Consider the following 21,215-nt stretch of genomic DNA (forward strand, 5'->3'; position numbering starts at 1 on the left):
TGCTAAACTCAGCAGTGTGCCCATATCTTGCACATAAAAAAGAAAAAAAATCTAATTTTGTGAAACTATTTCATAATTAATGGCTAAAATCCTCCTCATTCTAAATGCTCCAAGAGTTTTAATTTGACAAAGATAATCCAGAAAATGTCTTTGATACCAGTTCTGGTAAATGTTTTCTGCAGAAGTTTTAAAATTCAACAGTAATAAAATTTACTTTTAGAATGAATATAGGCACCAACCAACCGAAATTATACATATATATATATATATATGAAACAAACATATAAAAACCTGGCACATTGACTATAGATATAAGATAACAGACAAAAGTCCAACAAATACTGAGGAGCAGACAAAAGTCCAACAAATACTGCAAAACAGTGTAGATGTGGATAACAGTAAGGTTAAAAGAGAAAAACATGCAGCCCACCTAGAATTTCATGCAAATGAGACAAGAGAATAAAGTTTTAATCAAAAGGTGCCCAATTAGACCTAAATTTCACTATTCCCTCAAAAAATAATATGTCACAGGAACAAATTAGAATTTCACCTCCCCCTATTCAAATACTATGTTCAACCCTTTCACAAACTGACTTTCAGTAATTAACATTTAAAACCATGCATTTCCTTGATGTAAGCAATTAGAGTTGCCAGTCACTGTGCTATTAAGCTCACTATACTCTATTTTTACTTTCCCAGAAAAGTCTTACTATTTTTACTTTCCCAATAGTTACTGCCAATAATGAAAAAAAAGAATATTGGTGTGCCTTCCCTCTAAGGTGATCAGCCGTATCTCCACAAATACACTAGACATTCCCAAAAAAAGACTAGGGTAATAATCTGGTTAGAAGCAAAATCATGTGAGTCAAAGATTTCCATGCATGATCACTACTTTGACATTTGAGGATACATAATCTGGCTAACACAACACTGTTAGTTATTACATAGCTACTTATATTGATCTATAGTTCAGTCTTGTTATTATCATTATAATAGATGTATTTTAAGGAAAATATAGGTTCACATGCACAACTGAAAATAATTTTCCCAATGGATTAAGAATCATTAGAACTTTAGAATATTTTTCACATATTCAATACAGTAACAAATTCCAGATTGTTAAAAACTATGTAAGATTTTTCTCAGGAAAGAATATCTCAAAGGGTCAATGATAATTCAGAAATCTTATGGGAAAGGGGGAAAGAAAAATTAATTACCATAAGGAAAAACTGGCCTTAGAGAGTCAAAAGATAATGGGTCAAACCTGAGAAATTACAAAAAAAGTTTCAAAATCTATAAACACTCAGATTTATTTAGGCTTTAAAAAAAATAAGGAAAGATTACCATGTGCAAAATAACTTCAACCCTTATAGATACAATGGGATTGTATATTTAACATTAGTAGCATTTTTACTTTGGAAAGAAGGAAGAAAGTAAAGACAGTAAACTAAAACATACGTTTCCTAAGTTACTTCACTCTTTTATTTCAATATGTGCCACCCCTGGAAAAGAGCAAACTCTTATTTTATGTTTCATCCAACAAGCAGATTAAGTGGTTTCAGGGAAGATGCTGTTAAATACAATTATCCCCAATACACTTGGCTGCAATCTACAATCTAGTTTATGTTTTTCTCTACCTCAGAACTGACTCAATTCAGACTTCCTGCACCCATCTGACAGTAAATTAGTAATTTACTAGAAAGCAGCTGAAACTAGTACTTGACTTTTTTTTTCTTATATGTACTCTTTGGATGTGATTGTAATTCCATAAAACTTCTAAATAAAACAATGCAACTATATAAATGAAATATGATTTAACGTTGTTAGATTTAAAATATCAACTTGATAAAATACCTCCAAATGTTTTCAGATAGCAATAAGTATCATAAAATCACTCAAAAAATGTATTATTAAACATGGTTGATTTTTCATATTCTACTCTCCAAATAACTTTACAACAAATTACATTCAATTTGGGGGATTCTGCCCCCAAATTGTGGATTATATTTAAGATACAGGTATATAGTTCAGGGCTTCTTAAATATTAAATTCTATTAAAGTCCTTAAACCTAAGCCTATAAATATTTTATAACTTCAAAAGTAAGAATTTTTATAATTATTTAGCTCTAATATTTCTATTTAGTAGAAACAAGGATATAAAAAAGAAGCAGGGAAAAGGAAGTAGATTAAAATTACAAGTATGTCCAGGGAAAAAGATCATAAAATGATCACATAAAATAACTTTTAAATAGACAGAGAAGCTCTACCTTCCATAAATGTTACATAAAAGTATTTATGAAAAGCAACCATAATGGAATTACAATAATCTGGTTAAATATCAAAATGTTTATACCCACTAACAGCCAGTCTAGCTACTTGAGTCTTCTTACCTGTTGTTGGAGCTCCTCTTCCATCAGTTGTTGCTTTGGAAGGAGGATTTGTAATCATCTGTGCATCTTCCTTTTCTGCCCTGGAACATTCATTATGATAAGAGGAATCTGGAGCTAGTGGTGCTGTAACTTCCGAACCACGACTTAAGTCAAGAGGGAGACAGGGTCCCAGCTTCTCAAGTGGCAAATGGGAAACATCAGGCACTACACAAAATAAAGAATGTAATATATTATCAACACATATAAATAGCTCAGTTAACATCAATGTGGATTAACGTGTTATATAGGTTAAACTGTGCCTGGCACAAAGGCGGCACTCAATAAATAAAGTTCTTCTAACTCCCAAAAGCAGGAATTTCTTAATATACTAATCATCTTTATCTCTTAGTATTTTCTTTAGCTTCTTTTATGTTTGGTTCTATAGGAAATCAATATACATTACCCTCTGGTACTGAAGACTCTTGCTGATTTTGAGAACTGATGGAGAATACTTTCCCATCAGTGGCTGGAGAGGGAGAAGAAACCTTTTCTACAGAATCATCAGGCATGGGTAAGGTGGCTAAACGCTGAGATCTTCTTCTCCGCTCGCTATGCTTGAAAGGTCTAGGGGGATTCACAGGCTGTGGAGAACCTAGAAAAAGATCTTCAATGTTCACGAAGCAGATACATACCAGGATCATCTTAAAATATTTAAGGAGATAAATGGGAAAAAGGATTCATATTCTGCCCTCTGATGTTGTTATAAGATATCCACAAGGAATGGCATGTTCCAAAGGCAATCAAAGGCAAAAACTGTGCCCTCATTCAGAAAATGAATTAATCAAAAATTCTAAAACCTACTAGAACTAAAAGAAAATGACATGGAACATTAATTTCAAGTAGTTCCCCCAAGTGACAGATTATAGTTAATTCTCTAATTGCAGATTATTGTGTAAATTGCCACTTTCCCTTTGGGAAAATAGTATCTTTACAGCAAAAAACTAATATATATATATATATATATATATATATTCCTTTTGCTACATTACAAATCTAGAAACCCTAAGGAAATAAAAAGGGCAGGGGCATAGTGACATACATTATAGAGTTAGTGCTTAACTTCACTTGCCAAAGTAAAACTAATGCAAATAATTTTATATCATCATCATTCCCCCAAATGGAATCTTATAAATATATGTCTGGGCCTGATTCATTAAAAAAAATTGAATATACAACTTTATATACATATTGTGAGCAAATAATGAAGATTTTTAGGATTATGACATTGCTCTTTCTCTGACATGTGTTTTTTGCTTGTTTTTTAAAAATAACTATCTTGGTGAGTCATTTAAGCATCTTTTAACAATTTAACATAAATACTTATAAATGTATGTCTTTTTTGTTTTAACTTTTAGATTTCTTCTTTCTACATGGTATATAGACATGATCAACTATTTAGAATAGGCAGGATTCCATATATATTCATATTAATTTAGAAAGAAAAAATGAGAGTATTCTAAAGAAGTTGATGTTTGGGTACTTAAGAGTAATTTTATAACAATCAAAATGAAAAGACATGGTGATAACTAAAAAAAAAATGAAAGAATAAAATTCAATTATTATACTACTATAGTTAATACCAAGATATAAAACAATTTCAAAATAAAATGCTTATGTCATGTGACATTCCAGTGACTACTAATGATGTTATTTCATGATAAATTCTGTAATGAAAGAAAGCTCATGAGGAAACACTTGAGTTTTTGTGTTCCCATCCTTTCTATCCATTAAAAAGAACAAAACAAAAACAAAACTTGATCAAAAGTGAAAAGATGTGGTTTAATAGAAAATAAGGCAACTGAATGGAAAAAAGGTTAATAGGTTTGATTAATAAAAGTCTTTTCAATGCCAGTATCTTTAACTATTCTGGAAGATATAATATGGAATAGTTCATAAGGAAATGTGTTATATTCATTTACTAATGTTATTTCATTTGTTGTATAAAGAGCAAAAGAAAAGTATCATTTACCCAGTGACTTTCCAGATAACTTTTTCATATGTCTCTAACTTAGCACACTAAAGTACTATGAAAAACTCAGGCTCACCACAAATCTTGTCTTATGCAAATCTAAATCCATGTTGAAATATTATATTTAAAAAGACTAAGTTAACTCCTAAAAAATTAGTTGTACTGAAACAGCAAAATCTTTAAAAATATGATCAAGGAGGTATTCTTCTTTCATCAATAAGATTACACTGAAGTCTACACTAAATACTAGAATAAGAATGATAAAATGTATCACAGAGGGAGATTCCAGATAAGTGAGGACACTAATTAAATCTATAGTTTTAGAAGTTAAGTAAAAAGATCTACCATGGATCTTTTTATATCTTTCTGGGTTTTTTTTCCCTTGACTTTTCTTTTCTTCTTCTTCTCTTTTTTTTTTTTTTTTTTTTTTGTAATGAATCAGGCCTCTCATTGTTCTTGGATTATTAGTTGAAGAGAGTCAAACTATAGTGGAATTTATGTTATTAAATGGTTTCTCACCCAGCACTTGTTTCTGAACAATAAATCAGTAAGAATTTGTTTTTGCCTCTAAAATAGTTTCAAGGCTTCCCTATCATATCCACTTAAGTTTGAGTTTTAAAAAGCAACTTCATAAAAATACAATATAACTACAATCAAACTGTCTTAATGTATCTTATAGGATAAGTAACTATTTTTTAAAAATCTGTGCTCACTAGTTTTATTTATCACTGAAGAAGAAAGCTGAGATACAAGCGTCAAATCCTCGACTTGTATTAATTCTGGGGAAAGTGGTGATTTAGGGGGTTTTATACACCCAGAAGAATCTCCAGATTCATGTTTGCATTTCTTGCTGCGAGCCTTCCCTGAAGACAAAGTTGAGGATAACAGTGCAGGTTTCTGAGTGTTGGCAGAACTGCTAATGTCAGCTTCATTTTTTTTCTGACTTTGAGGTTTAGGTGAAATCGCCTGAATAAATAATAAAAAATTGATATTTTTATTTTGGTTTCTTCATTTTTGTTCTTGTATTCTATTTTGTTTGTTAAGCAACTTTAGTATCCAAAAACATTGTTAAGCCACATATAACATTTCTATTACAAATGAAAAACCAAAAAGAACCCCACAAATTATTAACTAAAAGTTGAATAGGCTGTCTTTAAAGGGATGCTGTCAACTTTTAGTCTAAATGAGTGTTTTTGTTTTTTTTTTAAATGTTATCCATAATATTCTCAGAATATACGATGTTAGCTTACTGGACAAATATTTTTGTTTTTAAATTGTAATATACCCCTTTAGGAACCTCATTTGCCAATGACATTAGTAACAATTAGGTAAATAAACAGCATCTTCATGTTTTAGAGCATTAGAGGAATATATTGAAGCTTTTGACTTTCAGCTGTTTTCTTATAAAATAATTTCCTTTATCAAGTTGAATTTGGAGGTCTAAGTAGACAGTTTCCCTTTAAAGAAAGATCTCAACAGGAAAACAATGACCAAATTAACGAAACATTATCTTTAACTCATTTTAGTGCTGAAAGCTAGAGTTTCATATGCATAATGCATCATGAAATCAGAGCCACCAGCAATATAGAGTTAAAAGACTAAAAAACAATACAAAACAAGCAACAAAAAAAACCAAAGAGATAAAGTGTAAGTTAAAAACATTGGATTTAAAAACAAAATACGTCGCATTCTTAGATGAGAGTTTTTACCTTCTTCCTGCCAACTGATAATTTTAAAAAAAAATTAGAACTCTGTCAGTTCTTTCATAAAGAATATTTTTATTCATTTGGCAGTAAAATTTCCTACATATGTAAAAATATGTGTGAATGTGTCCATTGTTCAAAGACAACAGAAAATAGCCACATTAGATGAATTTGCAATCTATGGTGCTGGAATGCCTGTATCTCTTTCGGATATATATATATATCCAAGAGCTAAATATGTAACATACCTTTTCTAAAAATCTATACTATGATAGACCTCTACAAAGGAGTCAAATTGCTAGCACTATAAGCAACATGCTTGTCCCCAAGAAGCCTTTTCACTTCCATATCTTTGTGAGGGATGACCATCAGGTCTATGGTTTGCAGTTCTCTGGAATATGAAAGATCATTGTCTGGGGACCAAATAAGTAAATAATTCTATTCCCACTAAAATACAAGGCATTCAAATTTTAGTGGGAAAAAAAAAGTGTATCTTTGGTATTCAATGCCCTACAAATTGTATGTTGGCCATACCACATCAAAGGCCAGGTGTCAAGTGTCCCGTTCATTCAGCTGTCATCATTTCTATTCTTGAATCTACTCATTATAAATGTGTATAAGTGCAGATTAATTATTTGAAAAGGTACTCCATAAATGGAAAGTATTCCTAAGCTTATCATAAAAGGTGTTGCCAGAAAAGTAATTAGAGCCATTACTTGTAAATAAACAATTTTATTGTTCATCTTCACATAAGTGAAAGACATCACTACAGCATCCATTACTCTCGAGTTACAAAGTTATAAAACAAGATTTTGAAACTTAAATTAATATCTTGATAAGGTGCTTAACTTCTAAACAAGGACAAATTAACATTTTTAAAAACCTACTGAATTATTATGCATCTAATTCAAGGTTTATCCAAAAGTAAATATAACATGACATTTCCCTAATACAATTAAATAATCTATAATTAATAAGCTGAGAATTGGGGTTCAAGACCACAGAGTTTGAATTTTTAAAAAATATAAATAAATCCATTAGCACAGTAAGTTTGGCTATAGGCCTATTATCAATGTATGTCATGACTGATATTATTTTAACTCATTAGAAAACAGAGGTTAGTGAGAATCAATACCTCTCCTTATGTCTGTTGATACCAACTGAGATATAATTAAGAGCTTTATAACTCGGCTTTTTAACTTTGAAGCAGGACTAACATGTAGATTAAAAATTAAGAGTTTGGTTACAAAACATTTTCACATTGAAATCAACCTAAATGACAAAAAATTAGGGAACAGAATGATGTTCCTTAAAATCTAAAATAATTAACAAAATTTTCATTAATGATCATTGGTCTCTGTTACAAAACTGGCAAGGACTCTCAAAATTTTTTAAATTATGCAAATAGAAATAGCCGAGTTACATAATTTCCCTTTCTTTCATAAATTCAGTTTCAAAATGTTTTCTGTACTTCTTTCTAAAATGAGTACTGCCTTCTACACTAACTTCCACATATAATAATACTTTTAACAATCACATTCACCTCAGCAGGATTGTGCGTAATAAAAGATTGACATTGTAATGAATTTTCCAGAAACATTTTATTACCCAAGTCCCTGATTTATCGCATTCTGAGAATACCATAAACAGTGGTGAAAATACAAAATATTGTTATATCTGGGACGTTGAAATAGTAATAATACACAGTAAAAAAGTCATTTAAAATTTGGTTGATATACTGACAATAACGGCAAAGACTTAACCGTTTGATGATCACAGAAAATCAGAAGGTATGATTCAATGACATATTAATCAATTTAAAAGACCATAGATTTAATACAACATTAATGGAGGCACCAAAACAATGCACTGTTATCAAACCAGGCCTAAAATAACCCTGAAAAACTCAATACAATATCAATTAAATTTGGACTTTTTAAAATGCATCTAAGAGCAAAAGATACTCATTTTAAAGTCTTTTTTATTAGACTACTAATAAAGAAAATTAAAATAATACAAAAAGGATATTTTAAAACTACATTAAGGCTCAGATTTTAAAACAGGAGAACCAAGGAAATCCAGTTATGGCTATTACTGTGTTCTTATAGTCTTACAGTGCCTACGAAGTTAAGCCCTTAGAGAATGTAAAAGCATGCACGTTCATTATGTACAGGTATTGTGGGAATCTGAAGGTAGCCAAGGCAAAATCTAGCAACTGCAACCTTCACTTTTAAATTCCTCTATTAGGTGGTTTAAAGACAGATCCTTAATAGTTTTCTAAACTCTTTTTTTTTTGTAGTTATTAAAATATACATCCTAGCAAAAATGTATGGCTCATTGATCAATTCATAAAACACAGTCTAACAACACCAATTGTAACAATATAAAAGAAACTTCTTACAAAAGAAGCTTTATTAGATGTCAAAAACCCTGTTTTAACTCACAAATGAAAAGTATTTGTGTAAGGGTCTTTTTGTAAGCTAGTTAAAGGTGATCCAGCTGGAAGCTTATACCCTGGGATGCCTGTCTCCAGGCCTTCCAATTTTGGAGACAAAGGCTTTAAATGCCAGTCTATTGAAAACAAACACTAATAAAGTCTGTAGTTTATCTGTATACCTTGGAGAAGAGAGAATTAAAAATATATCATCAATTAATTAGCTTCCTAATCCCTTATCTGATCAAAAGGGCAATTTCAATTACGTAGATACTAGAGCTCCGTGATCATTCCAGTGGGAACCTCGAAAAAAATCAAATGCTACCATTTCATACCTGCTCCAGCATTGGAGCTGTTTCATTGTAGTCTTCCTTTTTTTCAGCACCATCCACCCCAACAGCTTTGGATGCCAACAAACCTTGAGAAAAATTGTACAGAAATTGCTTATTAGAAAAAATATTTTTTTCACCCCAATTAACTTCTCAAAAATCTTAATAGTTGAAATCTCCCCTACTTTTCAATATTTAGAAAGTAAATATGCTCAAATGTTTACTTTTCAAAAACACAAAGACCATTAAAAATAGTAAAGGACTGAATCGGAATTTGAGAGTTACTTACATAGTTATGTGAGTTTTTTAAAATACTACTCTTGATGAGATTCTTAAACATACACATATACAGACACACACACATTTTTTCTGTCAAAATTAAAACTTCTATGGCTTAATGTCCATATTAAGATTGCTTAGACTTATAATACAGGCTTTGTCTATACAAGTGAAATAAAATATAAAATTAAGATATGAGAAATCTCTTCAAACATCTAGAATACAAAATAAGATATTTTTGTTGTATTATTAGCTAAAATAAAAGGTTCCCAACTTTATTTTCACTTGGATCCTTTAACCTAAGCTTTATGTGTGTCCCTCTGACCAGCTATATCTCATCTTCTTACACGAGTTACAAAAACACTGATGGATCCATTTAAGTTAAGGGGAAAAAAAGTATGGGTCCTTCGTATAACATCTGAACTTAATATTATGGCTTTATTCTACAAATGATGAAAAACTTGTTAGTTCCAGTTTTCTCCAATGTATACCATTAATTGTCAATTTTAGAAGATAATATTTTATCTTAAATATATAATTGTATAATTAATTTCACAAAACATTAAAACTCTGCTTTAATTAATAAATTGTAGGCATTTATTTGGTTAAATTCTTTGTTAAGCCTGTTTGGGTACCTTCAATAAAGCCAGGTTTATAAGCCTTGTATAATAAGTATGTTTTTGTTTATGGCCACCCTGCTCATAAAAGTCTACCAAAAATCATTTTTGTGTCATCTCAAAGTTGGCCACACAAAACTTTTGCTTCAAAGAAAGCATGTTTAACAACCAACATAATAGTAAACTTACCACAGCAATTATATCACCCATATTACTGAAGCTGTCTATAACACATGTAATAAAAAAAAGGCACCCCCACCCAAAGCCACAGAAGGTAGAGGTTCTATGAGGCAACATGTCTTGACTTAATCAAATAACCACCCTAAGAATGTTAAATGATCTAGGTAGAAATTCACATATTAAAATTACATTCTTAAAGTAGTACTAAAGGCAAATGGTAACTTATACAAAAGTCACTTTTTCTTTCTTGCAAAGTTGAATATTTCACACTTGGATTGTAATTTAAAATAAAAAAGGTGTGAGTGTAAAACAAAGATTTTGATATGCCAATGTTTAGTATTAAAACGGGCATTTAGCTCAGTTTAAGGTAAAAATCTCCATAGTCTTACACTATATCAAGTATAGACTTAAATGGTGAAAAAAGTATATAACAATTTTACAAAAAGTTTTTAAATCATAAATTCAATCCTAATTATATTCTAACCATATTTTTACATGACTGAAAAAGATGCAGTTTGGAGTCTTTAACATTTAAAACCACATTCACTAGGTTTTTCTACTGCTAATATTCTTAAGAATCAATGAACTATTGAAATAAAATTGAGGAAATTTTTTCTTTTGCAGGGAGCTGAGCAGAGGTTCTACTTCTACAGGCTATTCAAACAGGATAAATATCTGCTATTCAATATGTTAAATAATTGTATCTTTTTCCTTTCATACAGATTAGGGAAGTAGATTGTAATACTCATCAATAGATGGAATAGAACACAAATCGCAAAACTAAATTACCAAAAGTTAAAAGAAACAAAATAACCCAAAACCTATGAATTTACTTTAGGACATTACAGACCCAATTAATTAAGAGCCATTCCCATTTAATAGTTTGGGAAAGAAAAATAAAGCTTTGTAATGTGTTCACAGAAAATATGTGACATTTAAGAGCAACCATTTAAGATTAGATTAAAAATTACTATACTTGGTACCTAGAAAAATTCAAAAGCCCAAGTATGATCAATAAAAGTTTCTTATGCTTTATATTCATACCAACTTACAAAACAGTTATTAAATATAAACAAAAATGAATAATAAAATAAGTACTTGAAGAGATGACTATGGCTACTTCTACCTTAAGATAAGGCAGTCCAAAATCTATTATCTTAATCTGCTAATATTCTGGGAAGAAATACAATATCCACAGAAAATGAGAAGGAATTGGAAGAAAATAAAGGTACAAATGAAATTAATTTTAGTTATTGGCAAAAACTTACTGTCAATATACTACTAACAGGCCCTCCTCTAGAAGAATATATCTATAGGATAAAATTACCCTTAACAATGCACTATGACACTTCAAAAAATTACTTAAACATTAGGTGGAAGAACACCAAATCTCCATGAGTCCCACCACAAAATCACAACTTCACAAAATTCAATGTCAGCTATAAAACATATAGCTGGTCTCTCCCTGCCAACAGGAATAAATAGAACACAGGCCACAGCTCCCTAGAATGGCAAAGGGGAGCAAAGCAAGAACAAATAGTTGAATCATTGGTCTACTTTTCATCCAGGCATTTCAGAATACAATATTCTTGCTGGGACCAAGAGTCAAATATTCTTGATATTGTCAATAAACATATTACTGGTCAATTCAAACATCAGGATTTTTTAAACTTTAAAATTCCATAAGTTGCACAAACATATCTAAATTGGCTAAACTTCTAAAAACTATTAGAAACAGGCCATGCACCAACTCTTGTTGTTTGTTTCTTCTTTCACTCCCTAAAAATCTGCATTTTAAATCTACTCAAATTCAGTTTGCTTGCAACTTTGTCACAAAAGTATGGAATTCTGATTTTCTATGTAAAATTGTTTATTTTAAGGCAGTATGCATAAAGCATATAATAATATCAATAAGATCCCAGAAGAAAAAATATATATAGTAAATATATATGTAATAAATATATATGTACATATATATACACACACATACATACTGCGCAACTAAATTTTCAATGTGTACTTAGTTTGGAACCTTTGAAAACAGCCATCCTTGTATCATCCTCTATACAGAAATCATGTTTAGAATCATTGTAGGATATATATGTGGGGAAGGGGATAGAAAGAGTGATAAATACATGAATTAAAATTATCTAGTGGCTGGTCCACTTATTTCAGCTATTAATAGAACTATTTAAAGAAATAGTAAAATAGAGTTGAAGGAAATACAGCAGAGTAGACTGCCATGATCCCAGCCTCATTCCTCTCAGCAGTAAAGGACAAAAAGACATATATAGGTGAGGTTGATAAACTTAAAATATACCATAATTCCATAACAAAACTGCTATTTTATATTAGTTCTAATTTCTTTTTATAAACTACAAATGAAATTTACTGTATAGGAGCAAACCTGAGTTTCAACCATTGAAGACAATCTTATAATATCTATTGTCTTTCTGCATGACAGTTGTAACATGAAACCGGAAACAGATGAAGAGAGATAAACTAAAAGGATTATTATATACTTAAATCTTCTGAGTAAATAGAGAGAAGGGATCATAATGGTTTCACATTCATAAAATCTTATGCAAAGCTATCACTTATTCATTTGCGATTCCCAAGGTAAAGAGAAAGTTCCTCCACAAAAGGCACAGGGCATTACCGAACCACCAGTATGACAACTTGAGGCACATGGTAAATGGTTCTTCCCCACCCCCTACTGTCTTTTCAAGATCACACAGATATAATGCATCATTGTTGCCTCAGCTGTTTTCTTTTTCTTTTCTTTTTTTTTTCTTTACTTTTTAAATGATGAGTGTGAACCTCCCAATAAGGCATACATAAGAGTATGATGACTGAAACCAAAACCAGGTTATCCAGATGGAAGGGAAAAAACATGATAAGCCGGTAAGCTGGCAGTCGTAGCATGTCAGTGTCATCTTCATCTTCTTTGATCTCCACTCCTCCAATAATGCTGTCTCAATCTTTGTATCACAGGAGGTAGAAACACTATTCCACTTCCACCCAACACATAGCACTGGGTTCCATACTTTAAGGCAAAACTAAAGTCTCAAGTTGCCATCAGAACAATCACTTAGAGAACATTTTGGCTTTCTCCAAGGCTTATAGTTTCTAGGGAAGAGGTATAATGTGTGAACTGATTTGAAATATTTCCTGTCCTGGCCAAATATAAAGAAAGGCATGAAAGCAATATAAACAAATGGAAAGAGACTATATATTTTCACCTGTTGAAACCAATTGCAATCACTTAAATCTGCAGTCCCCAAGCCCTGCTACCAGTCCACAGCCTTTTAGGGACTAAGTCACAGAGCTCCACACCCTGTCCTGGGTTCCCGGTCCATGGAAAAATTGTTTTCCATGAAACCGGCCCCTGGTGCCAAAAAGGTTGGGGACCACTGACTTACATGAATAATATAATAAAACAGTAGTTCGAAAGAACCCTCAACTCCAGAGAGTCATCTTTCAGTGGACTCCTCTCTTCAGAAAATGGTCAAAATGTTTAATACAATTTATTCCTAGATAGATATGACAAATGAAACCAAGCTTCTTCAAATTATTTAAATGAATGCCACCAAAGGTTTATACAGCTTTATTAGGCCAAAGGTGCTTAAAACCATCTCATCCTTATAATTAGAATATACAACTAAATCATTAAAGTATTTAAGCTCCCCTTTTAACTATACTTAGAAAAATAAAATATGTTCATAATTTATTTTAAAGACTAGAAACGCTAGGCTGAATGTGCCTTGGAAATGACAGGGCCTATTAAGACTGGCCCTAATTCTAACACTTCAATCCCCTCCTCTATGAACACTAACCAGTATAGAATTTTCAGTATTTTCCATAGCATTGCTACTTCCTAAATTATAAGAAAGAAAATGGAAACAAGCCCAGAATCTAGAGACCAATCTGAAGATAAGGGTGGAATTTTTTTTTTAAATAACTTACATTAAGAGAAGTACTTTTACATCAAGAATTAACACATTCAGGAAGTAAATTTAAGTCATATATTCATCTTTGCAACCATATATAGTACCAACCTTAAATAAGCCTGGTCAAGTATAAGAATGTTTATATAAAAATATTTAGAATCTCATAAATTATGTCACCATAGGTTGAAAAAAGAAGGTTAATTCAATTCTTCTAGAAAACTACTCCTACCACCAAAGTGATTTAAAAACTATAGAATTTTGTAAAATTTGACCTTATCAATAATCCTCACAACATCCCTGTGAGGTAGGCAGTAGATATGTGGTATTTTTCACATTTGACAACAGAAAAAGCTAACAATGTTGATAGAAGTAACTTTCTTATTAACCAGTTCATGACACTGCACCCAAAATAAACTACTTTATTTTACTTTATTAAAAACAAACTACTCTAAAACCAAACCCTCCATTCCCCCCAAAAAGAATCATTGTAGTTTACCAGTAATCTTGTTAAGTCGAGCTCTCTTTGCCTGAAATGAGTTGCCTTGATTATTTTTCCTCTTGTTTGACAATGTGCTCTCTGGCTGTGGAAAGACCATCTTTGGAACGTTCTCTACATGAAGTCCTACTTTTAATAGAACACATATATGAGAGTTCATCTAGAATCCAAAATTAAAACACATGATTTTTTTTAAACAACAAAATAGTAAAAATGCTCTGCACATAATTTTTAACATCTAATGCTTGATATAGAACTTTAAAAAACACACATCCCTCCAGACTGATACATTAGAAATAAAAGACTACTAAGAAGTTATTATCGTTTGTTTGTTTTGTTTTGTTTTGTTTTGAGACAGAGTCTCACTCTCTTGCCTGGGCTAGAGTGGCATGGTTTCAGTCTAGCTCACTGCAACCTCAAATTCCTGGGCTCAAGCAATCCTCCTGCCTCAGCCTCCCAGGTAGCTGGGACTACAGGCATGTGCCACTGTGCCCAGCTAATTTTTTCTATTTTCAGTTGTTTGGCTAATTTCTTTCTATTTATACTAGAGACAGGGTCTCGCTCTAGCTCAGGCTGGCCTCGAAATCCTGAGCTCAAGCAATCCTCCAGCCTTAGCCTCCCAGAGTGCTAGGGTGACAGGTGTGAGCCACCACACCCGGCCTGTTTGTTTTTTTAGACAGAGTCTCACTCTGCCACCCCAGCTTGAATGCAATGGCATCATCATAGCTCACTGCAATCTCAAACTCCTGGGCTCAAGCAATCCTCCTGCCTCAGTCTCCCGAGTAGCTGGGACTACAGGCCCATGCCACTGTGCCCAGCTAATTTTTCTATTTTTAGTAGAGATGGGGTCTCGCTCTTGCTCAGGCTGGTCTCAAACTCCTTAGCTCAAGCAATCCTCCCACATAAGCCTCCCCTAGAGTGCTAGGATTACAGGCATAAGCCACCGTGCCTGGCCTAGTTATTCTTTAAAAAAGAAAAAAGCAGAAAAAGAATGACTTACTGCTTTTTCCATATTGCATATTGAAATATATGCAGAAACAAACAGGTTGTAGGAAAAACATAAAACAAAAAACCTCAAACAAAAACCTACTACCAGGAAGTTACAAATCAAAATCTCAACTCATTTTTATTCCAGAATATTGAGGGAATTCAATATTAAGCACTCATATTACACTATTAATTTTCAGATCTACCTGTAAGATGCTCAAAAAGTTAGCCATCATATTATGTGAGGGGAAAAAAGCCTAATTATATTATTATGTTTAAAATTACAGGGAGCCAAGGGATCTGGACTTATGCACTATCTGAGTTTACTAGGGTTAAAAGGAATGAGCATAAGAACGTATTTTGTACCAAATGTTTCACTAGATGTAGGCAGATCTTCCTTCTTCTCAACTTCTGGTGTGGCTATACAAGTTGAAGTTTCTTCCTTCTTTGAAGGTACTTTAAACCATTTTCTTTCATCTTTATCTTTATTGCTGTTAGCGCTGGTTCGAGGTTTACTCCCTGTTTTATTCTTGGCTGCAGCTGCAGCAGCTGCTTTGACTAAAGCTATCCAATCCTCCAAAGGAAAAACACAAAACATGTGAAGTATTAAAAATTAATCAAAATGTAATTACACTAATGAATAAAGTCTCACATTTTCAAAGCTACTCAAGAATATCAAGATCACTACGTTTACATAATAGCTCATCAACATGGTAGATTATCAAATGTAATAACCTAATAGGTTAGTTGGATTATATAATCTTCCACAAAATAGGAAAAATATTCAATAATAAGTATTCCTTTGAAATATTTTTATAGAAATAAAATCCAAACAGAAGAAACCTATGGCAAATATGGAATACTACATGACATTCTACTCTAGTACTTTAGGGTTCAAATGCTGCACTGTTTTTCTTTTCCACAATGCAAAGCATTATAAAAAAAGAGGAAAATGCCATGCTGCAATTCTACAAAGTTAAAAAACTATATACTCCCATTGACCACATTAATACTTCTTATCAGGAAAGAATGTGCCATTCAAATTATAGTCAATTTCATAGAAATTAAGGAAGGTATAATTTTAATATTTTCTAAAGCTTTTAAAGTTTGGGTAGCAATTTATCACAAAAGCTTAATACTACTGAAGAAAAAAAGCTATGTTGACTAGAACAAAGTAAAGCATATACTGTCAACCTCCAGATTAATTTCTCTCCCTATATAACTCCCTAGGTCTATCCTTTGTTAGCATTTTTCTGAGGTGCCAATATAACTCCCTGGTTCTGCGTTTGGGAGCATTTTCTTGAGGTGTGAATATTTATTTTTCCTGTGTTAATTTTTTTAATTTGTTGCTAAATAAATTTTAATATTTTATTTTTAACTAAAAATAACTAAAAACTAAGTGTTTATTGTAAAAAATGCAGAAAGGTGCAAAAAAGTGTAAAGTGGTACTAACATTTTAATTTTCACAATCAGAAAAGATTTTTTAAAACACATATTTGTAATATGTCTACAAAGTTAATCTTCCACTGAGGCTACTAAGCTCTGTCAAACAGATCACCAATTCAGATTCATCTAAAATACATTATATATTAAATACTTAGTCCAAGCAACTAAAAACAATTTTACAACATCAAATGAATTTAATTCATGGGTTACATTAACAAATTTCACTAATATAGGTTAACAAAATTAAGCCATAAGCTATATAGGTTGGTAGCTCTTCACCCTTAAAAATATATGGTGAAAACAATAAACCATTAAAAAAAACTATGTATCTACTTCTCTCCTACATCATTGAAATTAACTGAAAACATCACCCAATTGCACCTAACACATTCAATCACCAATTTTCTATTGAATACCCTGCTATATATGACAGGAAACAGGCTAAGCAATTGATAAAAGACTGATCCTGCCAATAACAATTCACAGGTAAATAAAATTAATTACATGACAATGTGACACAAGCTAGAGGAATAATCAAAATACTATAGGATCAAATGAATCTACCATTTGATCCAGCAATTCCATTGCTGGGCATCTACCCAAATGATCCAATGACACTCTACAAAAAAGACACCTGCACTCGAATGTTTATAGCAGCACAATTCATAATTGCAAGGCTGTGGAAACAGCCCAAGTGCCCATCAATCCAAGAATGGATTAATAAAATGTGGTATATGTACACCATGGAGTACTATTCAGCTCTAAGAAACAATGGTGATATAGCACATCTTATATTTTCCTGGTTAGAGCTGGAACCCATACTACTAAGTGAAGTATCCCAAGAATGGAAAAACAAGCACCAGATATAGTCTCCAGCAAACTGGTATTAACTGAGTAGCACCTAAGTGGACACATAGGTACTACAGTAATAGGGTATTGGGCAGGTGGGAGGGGGGAGGGGGGCAGGTATATACATACATAATGAGTGAGATGTGCACCATCTGGGGGATGGTCATGATGGAGACTCAGACTTTTGGGGGGAGGGGGGGAAATGGGCATTTATTGAAACCTTAAAATCTGTACCCCCATAATATGCCGAAATAAAAAAAAAAATACTATAGGAGAACAGAACAGAAAAGATTAATTTTAACTGAAGAGAAAGACTAGTGTTCAGGAAAAATGACAGGTGAGTTGCACCCTGAAGATAAGCAGAAATTTGCTAGGGAAAGGGCAGTGGAAAAGGAGAAAATGGCCACTCCAAGCAAAAGAAAAAACATTAGATAAAGGCTTGGAAATCAAAGCACACAGGAATGGGAAAGAGTGCTGGAAGGTTCAAGGAGCAACTCTGGTAGTCAAAAGCACTATGGCTAAACTGAACCTTTACACTAACATTTAAGTAGTAGGGAAAGAAAGCACCATCAATGGAAAAAAAAAATTGTAAGAAAGCAATCAACAAAAATGGAAACAGAAACAAAAGTAAGGACAACCAGACAAGCAAAGTAAAGTGTTAAATGCAGCAGAGAGCATATGTTTGCATACTTATTGAAAGTTCAGCATTTAATTCTGGGCTCCACATCGTGAACAAAACTTTAAGTTGTTAGAGAAATGCTGGAAAATGTCAGGGGTAATTTCCATTCCAAGTTGATTTCTACCTCCAATAAAGAGAAAACTAGAAAAAGAATCATACTGTACCTTTAAAAATTTAAATTAGATATTTAAAAATTGCTTCTTAATCATATGACATGTTAATCATGGGAATCACTGCAGCCATGTGATTTAATTCTTCCATATTTTGCTATTGTATTTGTATGTTTTAGATTTTGTTTGCCCTTGACATTTTAAATAGGAAAGCATCACTGCCAAAAACAACTGAAGTGTGATGTTTCCATGAATTATAACTAATAATGATAAATTTCCAAGTTCTCTATAGATAATATAATAGAGTATTGCACTAAAAAAGAGCACTGTGTTTGAAATCAGAAGATCTAGGTTCAAGGAATCACTTTGCACAGAATAGTTGAGTAAACTTTTACTCAACTATTAAAATTTTACTCAACTAAGTACTGAATTCTTCAACTGTGAAACAGAAATAACAGGCATACCTATATCAAAGGATTTGCTATGAGAATCCAATTAAACAATGTATGCAAAAATGTTTCATAAATAGTAAAGGACCTTATGAGCCAACCTTTAACATTAGTGATTTACAATGTAACTTCTGTATCCTTAAACTCTCAGGAAGAAAAACGAATAGGAGAGAAAAAGTTAAGTATTTGTCCTGTTACAAGCCTCCAAATTAAAAATACAATGGCTCAATCTCTCACCCTGTAATTACTACTGCTTTTATCAAGATGGAATACCAGCAGTAACAATAAGGTCTCATCAGATGAAGGAATAATCCTTATTCTACAAATATATCAGTTTTATAGCTATTTATGTATTAACACTACCACTCTACCCAAAATTATGTAAAAGAAGGAAAAATGGTATGTAGGTAGGGAGAGAAGGGATCTTATTTTCTGCATTCAACATGTTACCATTACTTTCTTTCCCAGTGAGAAAAATGTCCACAGATACAGTGTAAGAAGGACTACACCTCACACTGCACCCACTGTAATATTAGTAGCTCTTTAAAGTGCTCAAGCTAACCTCTGAATGCAAGGAGAGGTTCACTAGTACTAACCAACTCTTTCAAAGTCAGAAATGACAGCATTAAGACTTTTATTTTGGCTTAGAAATATTAATTAACCTGTAGGTTTACATACATAAAATTGTAATTAATGTCACATTTTATACAGGTTCTACAGAAAGCTTAAGAAAGAGCATTTCCACTGTGCATTTATTTGATGCATTATTCTTGGCTAGTTTAATAAAAGAAGTTTTACTTTATAACTTTATATAGGAATTCTCAAAGTACTCAAAATCCTGAAGATACTATGTAAGACAGCACTCCTTTAGCCTTGCCCAAACAACTGATTTAGGCTATTTCCTACATGAAAACAAGTCAAAAACTTTTTGGAAAAAAACCCTCATCAAATGGCAGTTTATTAAAAACAATTCTACAAATATGGTTAATGTGCTTGTCATTAGGAATTGTGAAGAAAAAATAAAAAATTAAAGGAAATATACCACTACCCAAATATTTTCAGTAGTTTTATTTCTTGGAACTGATTTTTATGTTAATATATATCATGGTATGACTAAAATGCTTATTAAAAATAAACATCTAAAACATCCAATAAATTTAATTTTTACAACCTACAATATCACCACAAAGCAAATTGGCTCAATGCCCCCCTTTGAAAAAAATAAAAGTTCTAAGGCAATAGTATTAGTGTCATTTGATGAACATCTGAATTACCAGAAGAACAGAATAATAAAAAAAAATTGATATTTTTATTTAAATGGGTATGTAACTAAACTATGCTCCCAACTTTTTAATCAATCTTTCTATGTAGTAACCAAAAAAAATCACACCATTGAATGTTTAAAAGAACATTTTATTTATACACACATGTGATAAGATACAAAGCAATTTCCTGGCCAAAAGCACTTTCATTTTAAATTGCATTTACATGTTAATGGTGGAAAAACTCTGCTAGCTGATCATTTCATAACTAAATTTTTGAAAACCAGGTAATTTAAAACCATCACACTTCTCAGAAGATTTCTTCAGGAATAACTTTTTTTAAATGTGGTGGTACATACATTTCTAGACCATTAAATACTGATACTTGACTGAAGCTGACCAGGTGATTTCAACACATTTCAGGACATTTTTCACTGCACAGTATGGAATAAATATGTAGCATATTTCCATATTAAACATTTTTATAGACTACTTTCAAGTTCTTAAAATTAATTGTAGGTCCAGGTGCTGAAAATCCCAAATAACAGCAGAACATAAAAGAAAATATTTTAAATTTCTAATGGCACCTTTTCTTTCCAGTATTTCAGAAAACACAGTCAACAAATAGAATCTTGGTTTTTACTCCATCCCAGATTGACCTTCAAATGCTTACCGTTCTTTCTTGTTTTGAGCAGTGACAAAGCATATAATACACTGCTTCCATCATGTAACTCAGAAAGCCCTACCTGGAACAGCCTACAGAGTGTCAGGTAAGCGCCTTTTAAAGAAAGATGAATAACTATGATTTGTAGAAGGAAAGAAGAAGATAAGAAGCTCAATGTAAAATTTTATATAAAAATTAACTTTCTAAGTGATATTATATACCAGGAAAAACAAAACAAAATTTAAAAAAAGGCACTTACCTCACTTCCCATAGACTGGTTACACGATCCAGCTGGGTCGATAGGACAACACCAGCTTAGTGGATGCTGGGATTTCACCTGGAACAGAAACTAGTGACCTATAACTTTAGCAGGTCTAAAACCA

At 32.0% G+C, this 21,215-nt stretch overlaps 1 protein-coding gene across 15 annotated transcripts in view; it reads right to left on the reverse strand.

Annotated features, from left to right (window-relative positions):
- Positions 1-21,215, reverse strand: part of PHF20L1 (PHD finger protein 20 like 1) — an 80,148-nt gene that overhangs the window by 37,224 nt on the left and 21,709 nt on the right. For 4 of the 15 annotated variants that reach the window (XM_076005005.1, XM_076005006.1, XM_076005004.1 and 1 more), the window contains exons 6-12: positions 21,092-21,181; positions 15,740-15,947; positions 14,387-14,515; positions 8,871-8,953; positions 5,112-5,364; positions 2,833-3,021; positions 2,391-2,594 (exon numbers count right to left, since the gene is read on the reverse strand). In XM_076005005.1, the coding sequence (XP_075861120.1) occupies positions 2,391-2,594; positions 2,833-3,021; positions 5,112-5,364; positions 8,871-8,953; positions 14,387-14,515; positions 15,740-15,947; positions 21,092-21,181 (1,156 nt within the window). Of the gene's footprint in view, positions 1-2,390; positions 2,595-2,832; positions 3,022-5,111; positions 5,365-8,870; positions 8,954-14,386; positions 14,516-15,739; positions 15,948-21,091; positions 21,207-21,215 lie in introns of all 15 variants that reach the window. The other 11 variants (XM_076005015.1, XM_076005016.1, XM_076005014.1 and 8 more) reach the window with 6 other exon arrangements.

Source organism: Microcebus murinus, chromosome 7 (genome assembly GCF_040939455.1).
Source record: "Microcebus murinus isolate Inina chromosome 7, M.murinus_Inina_mat1.0, whole genome shotgun sequence".
Classification (NCBI taxonomy): Eukaryota; Metazoa; Chordata; class Mammalia; order Primates; family Cheirogaleidae; genus Microcebus; species Microcebus murinus.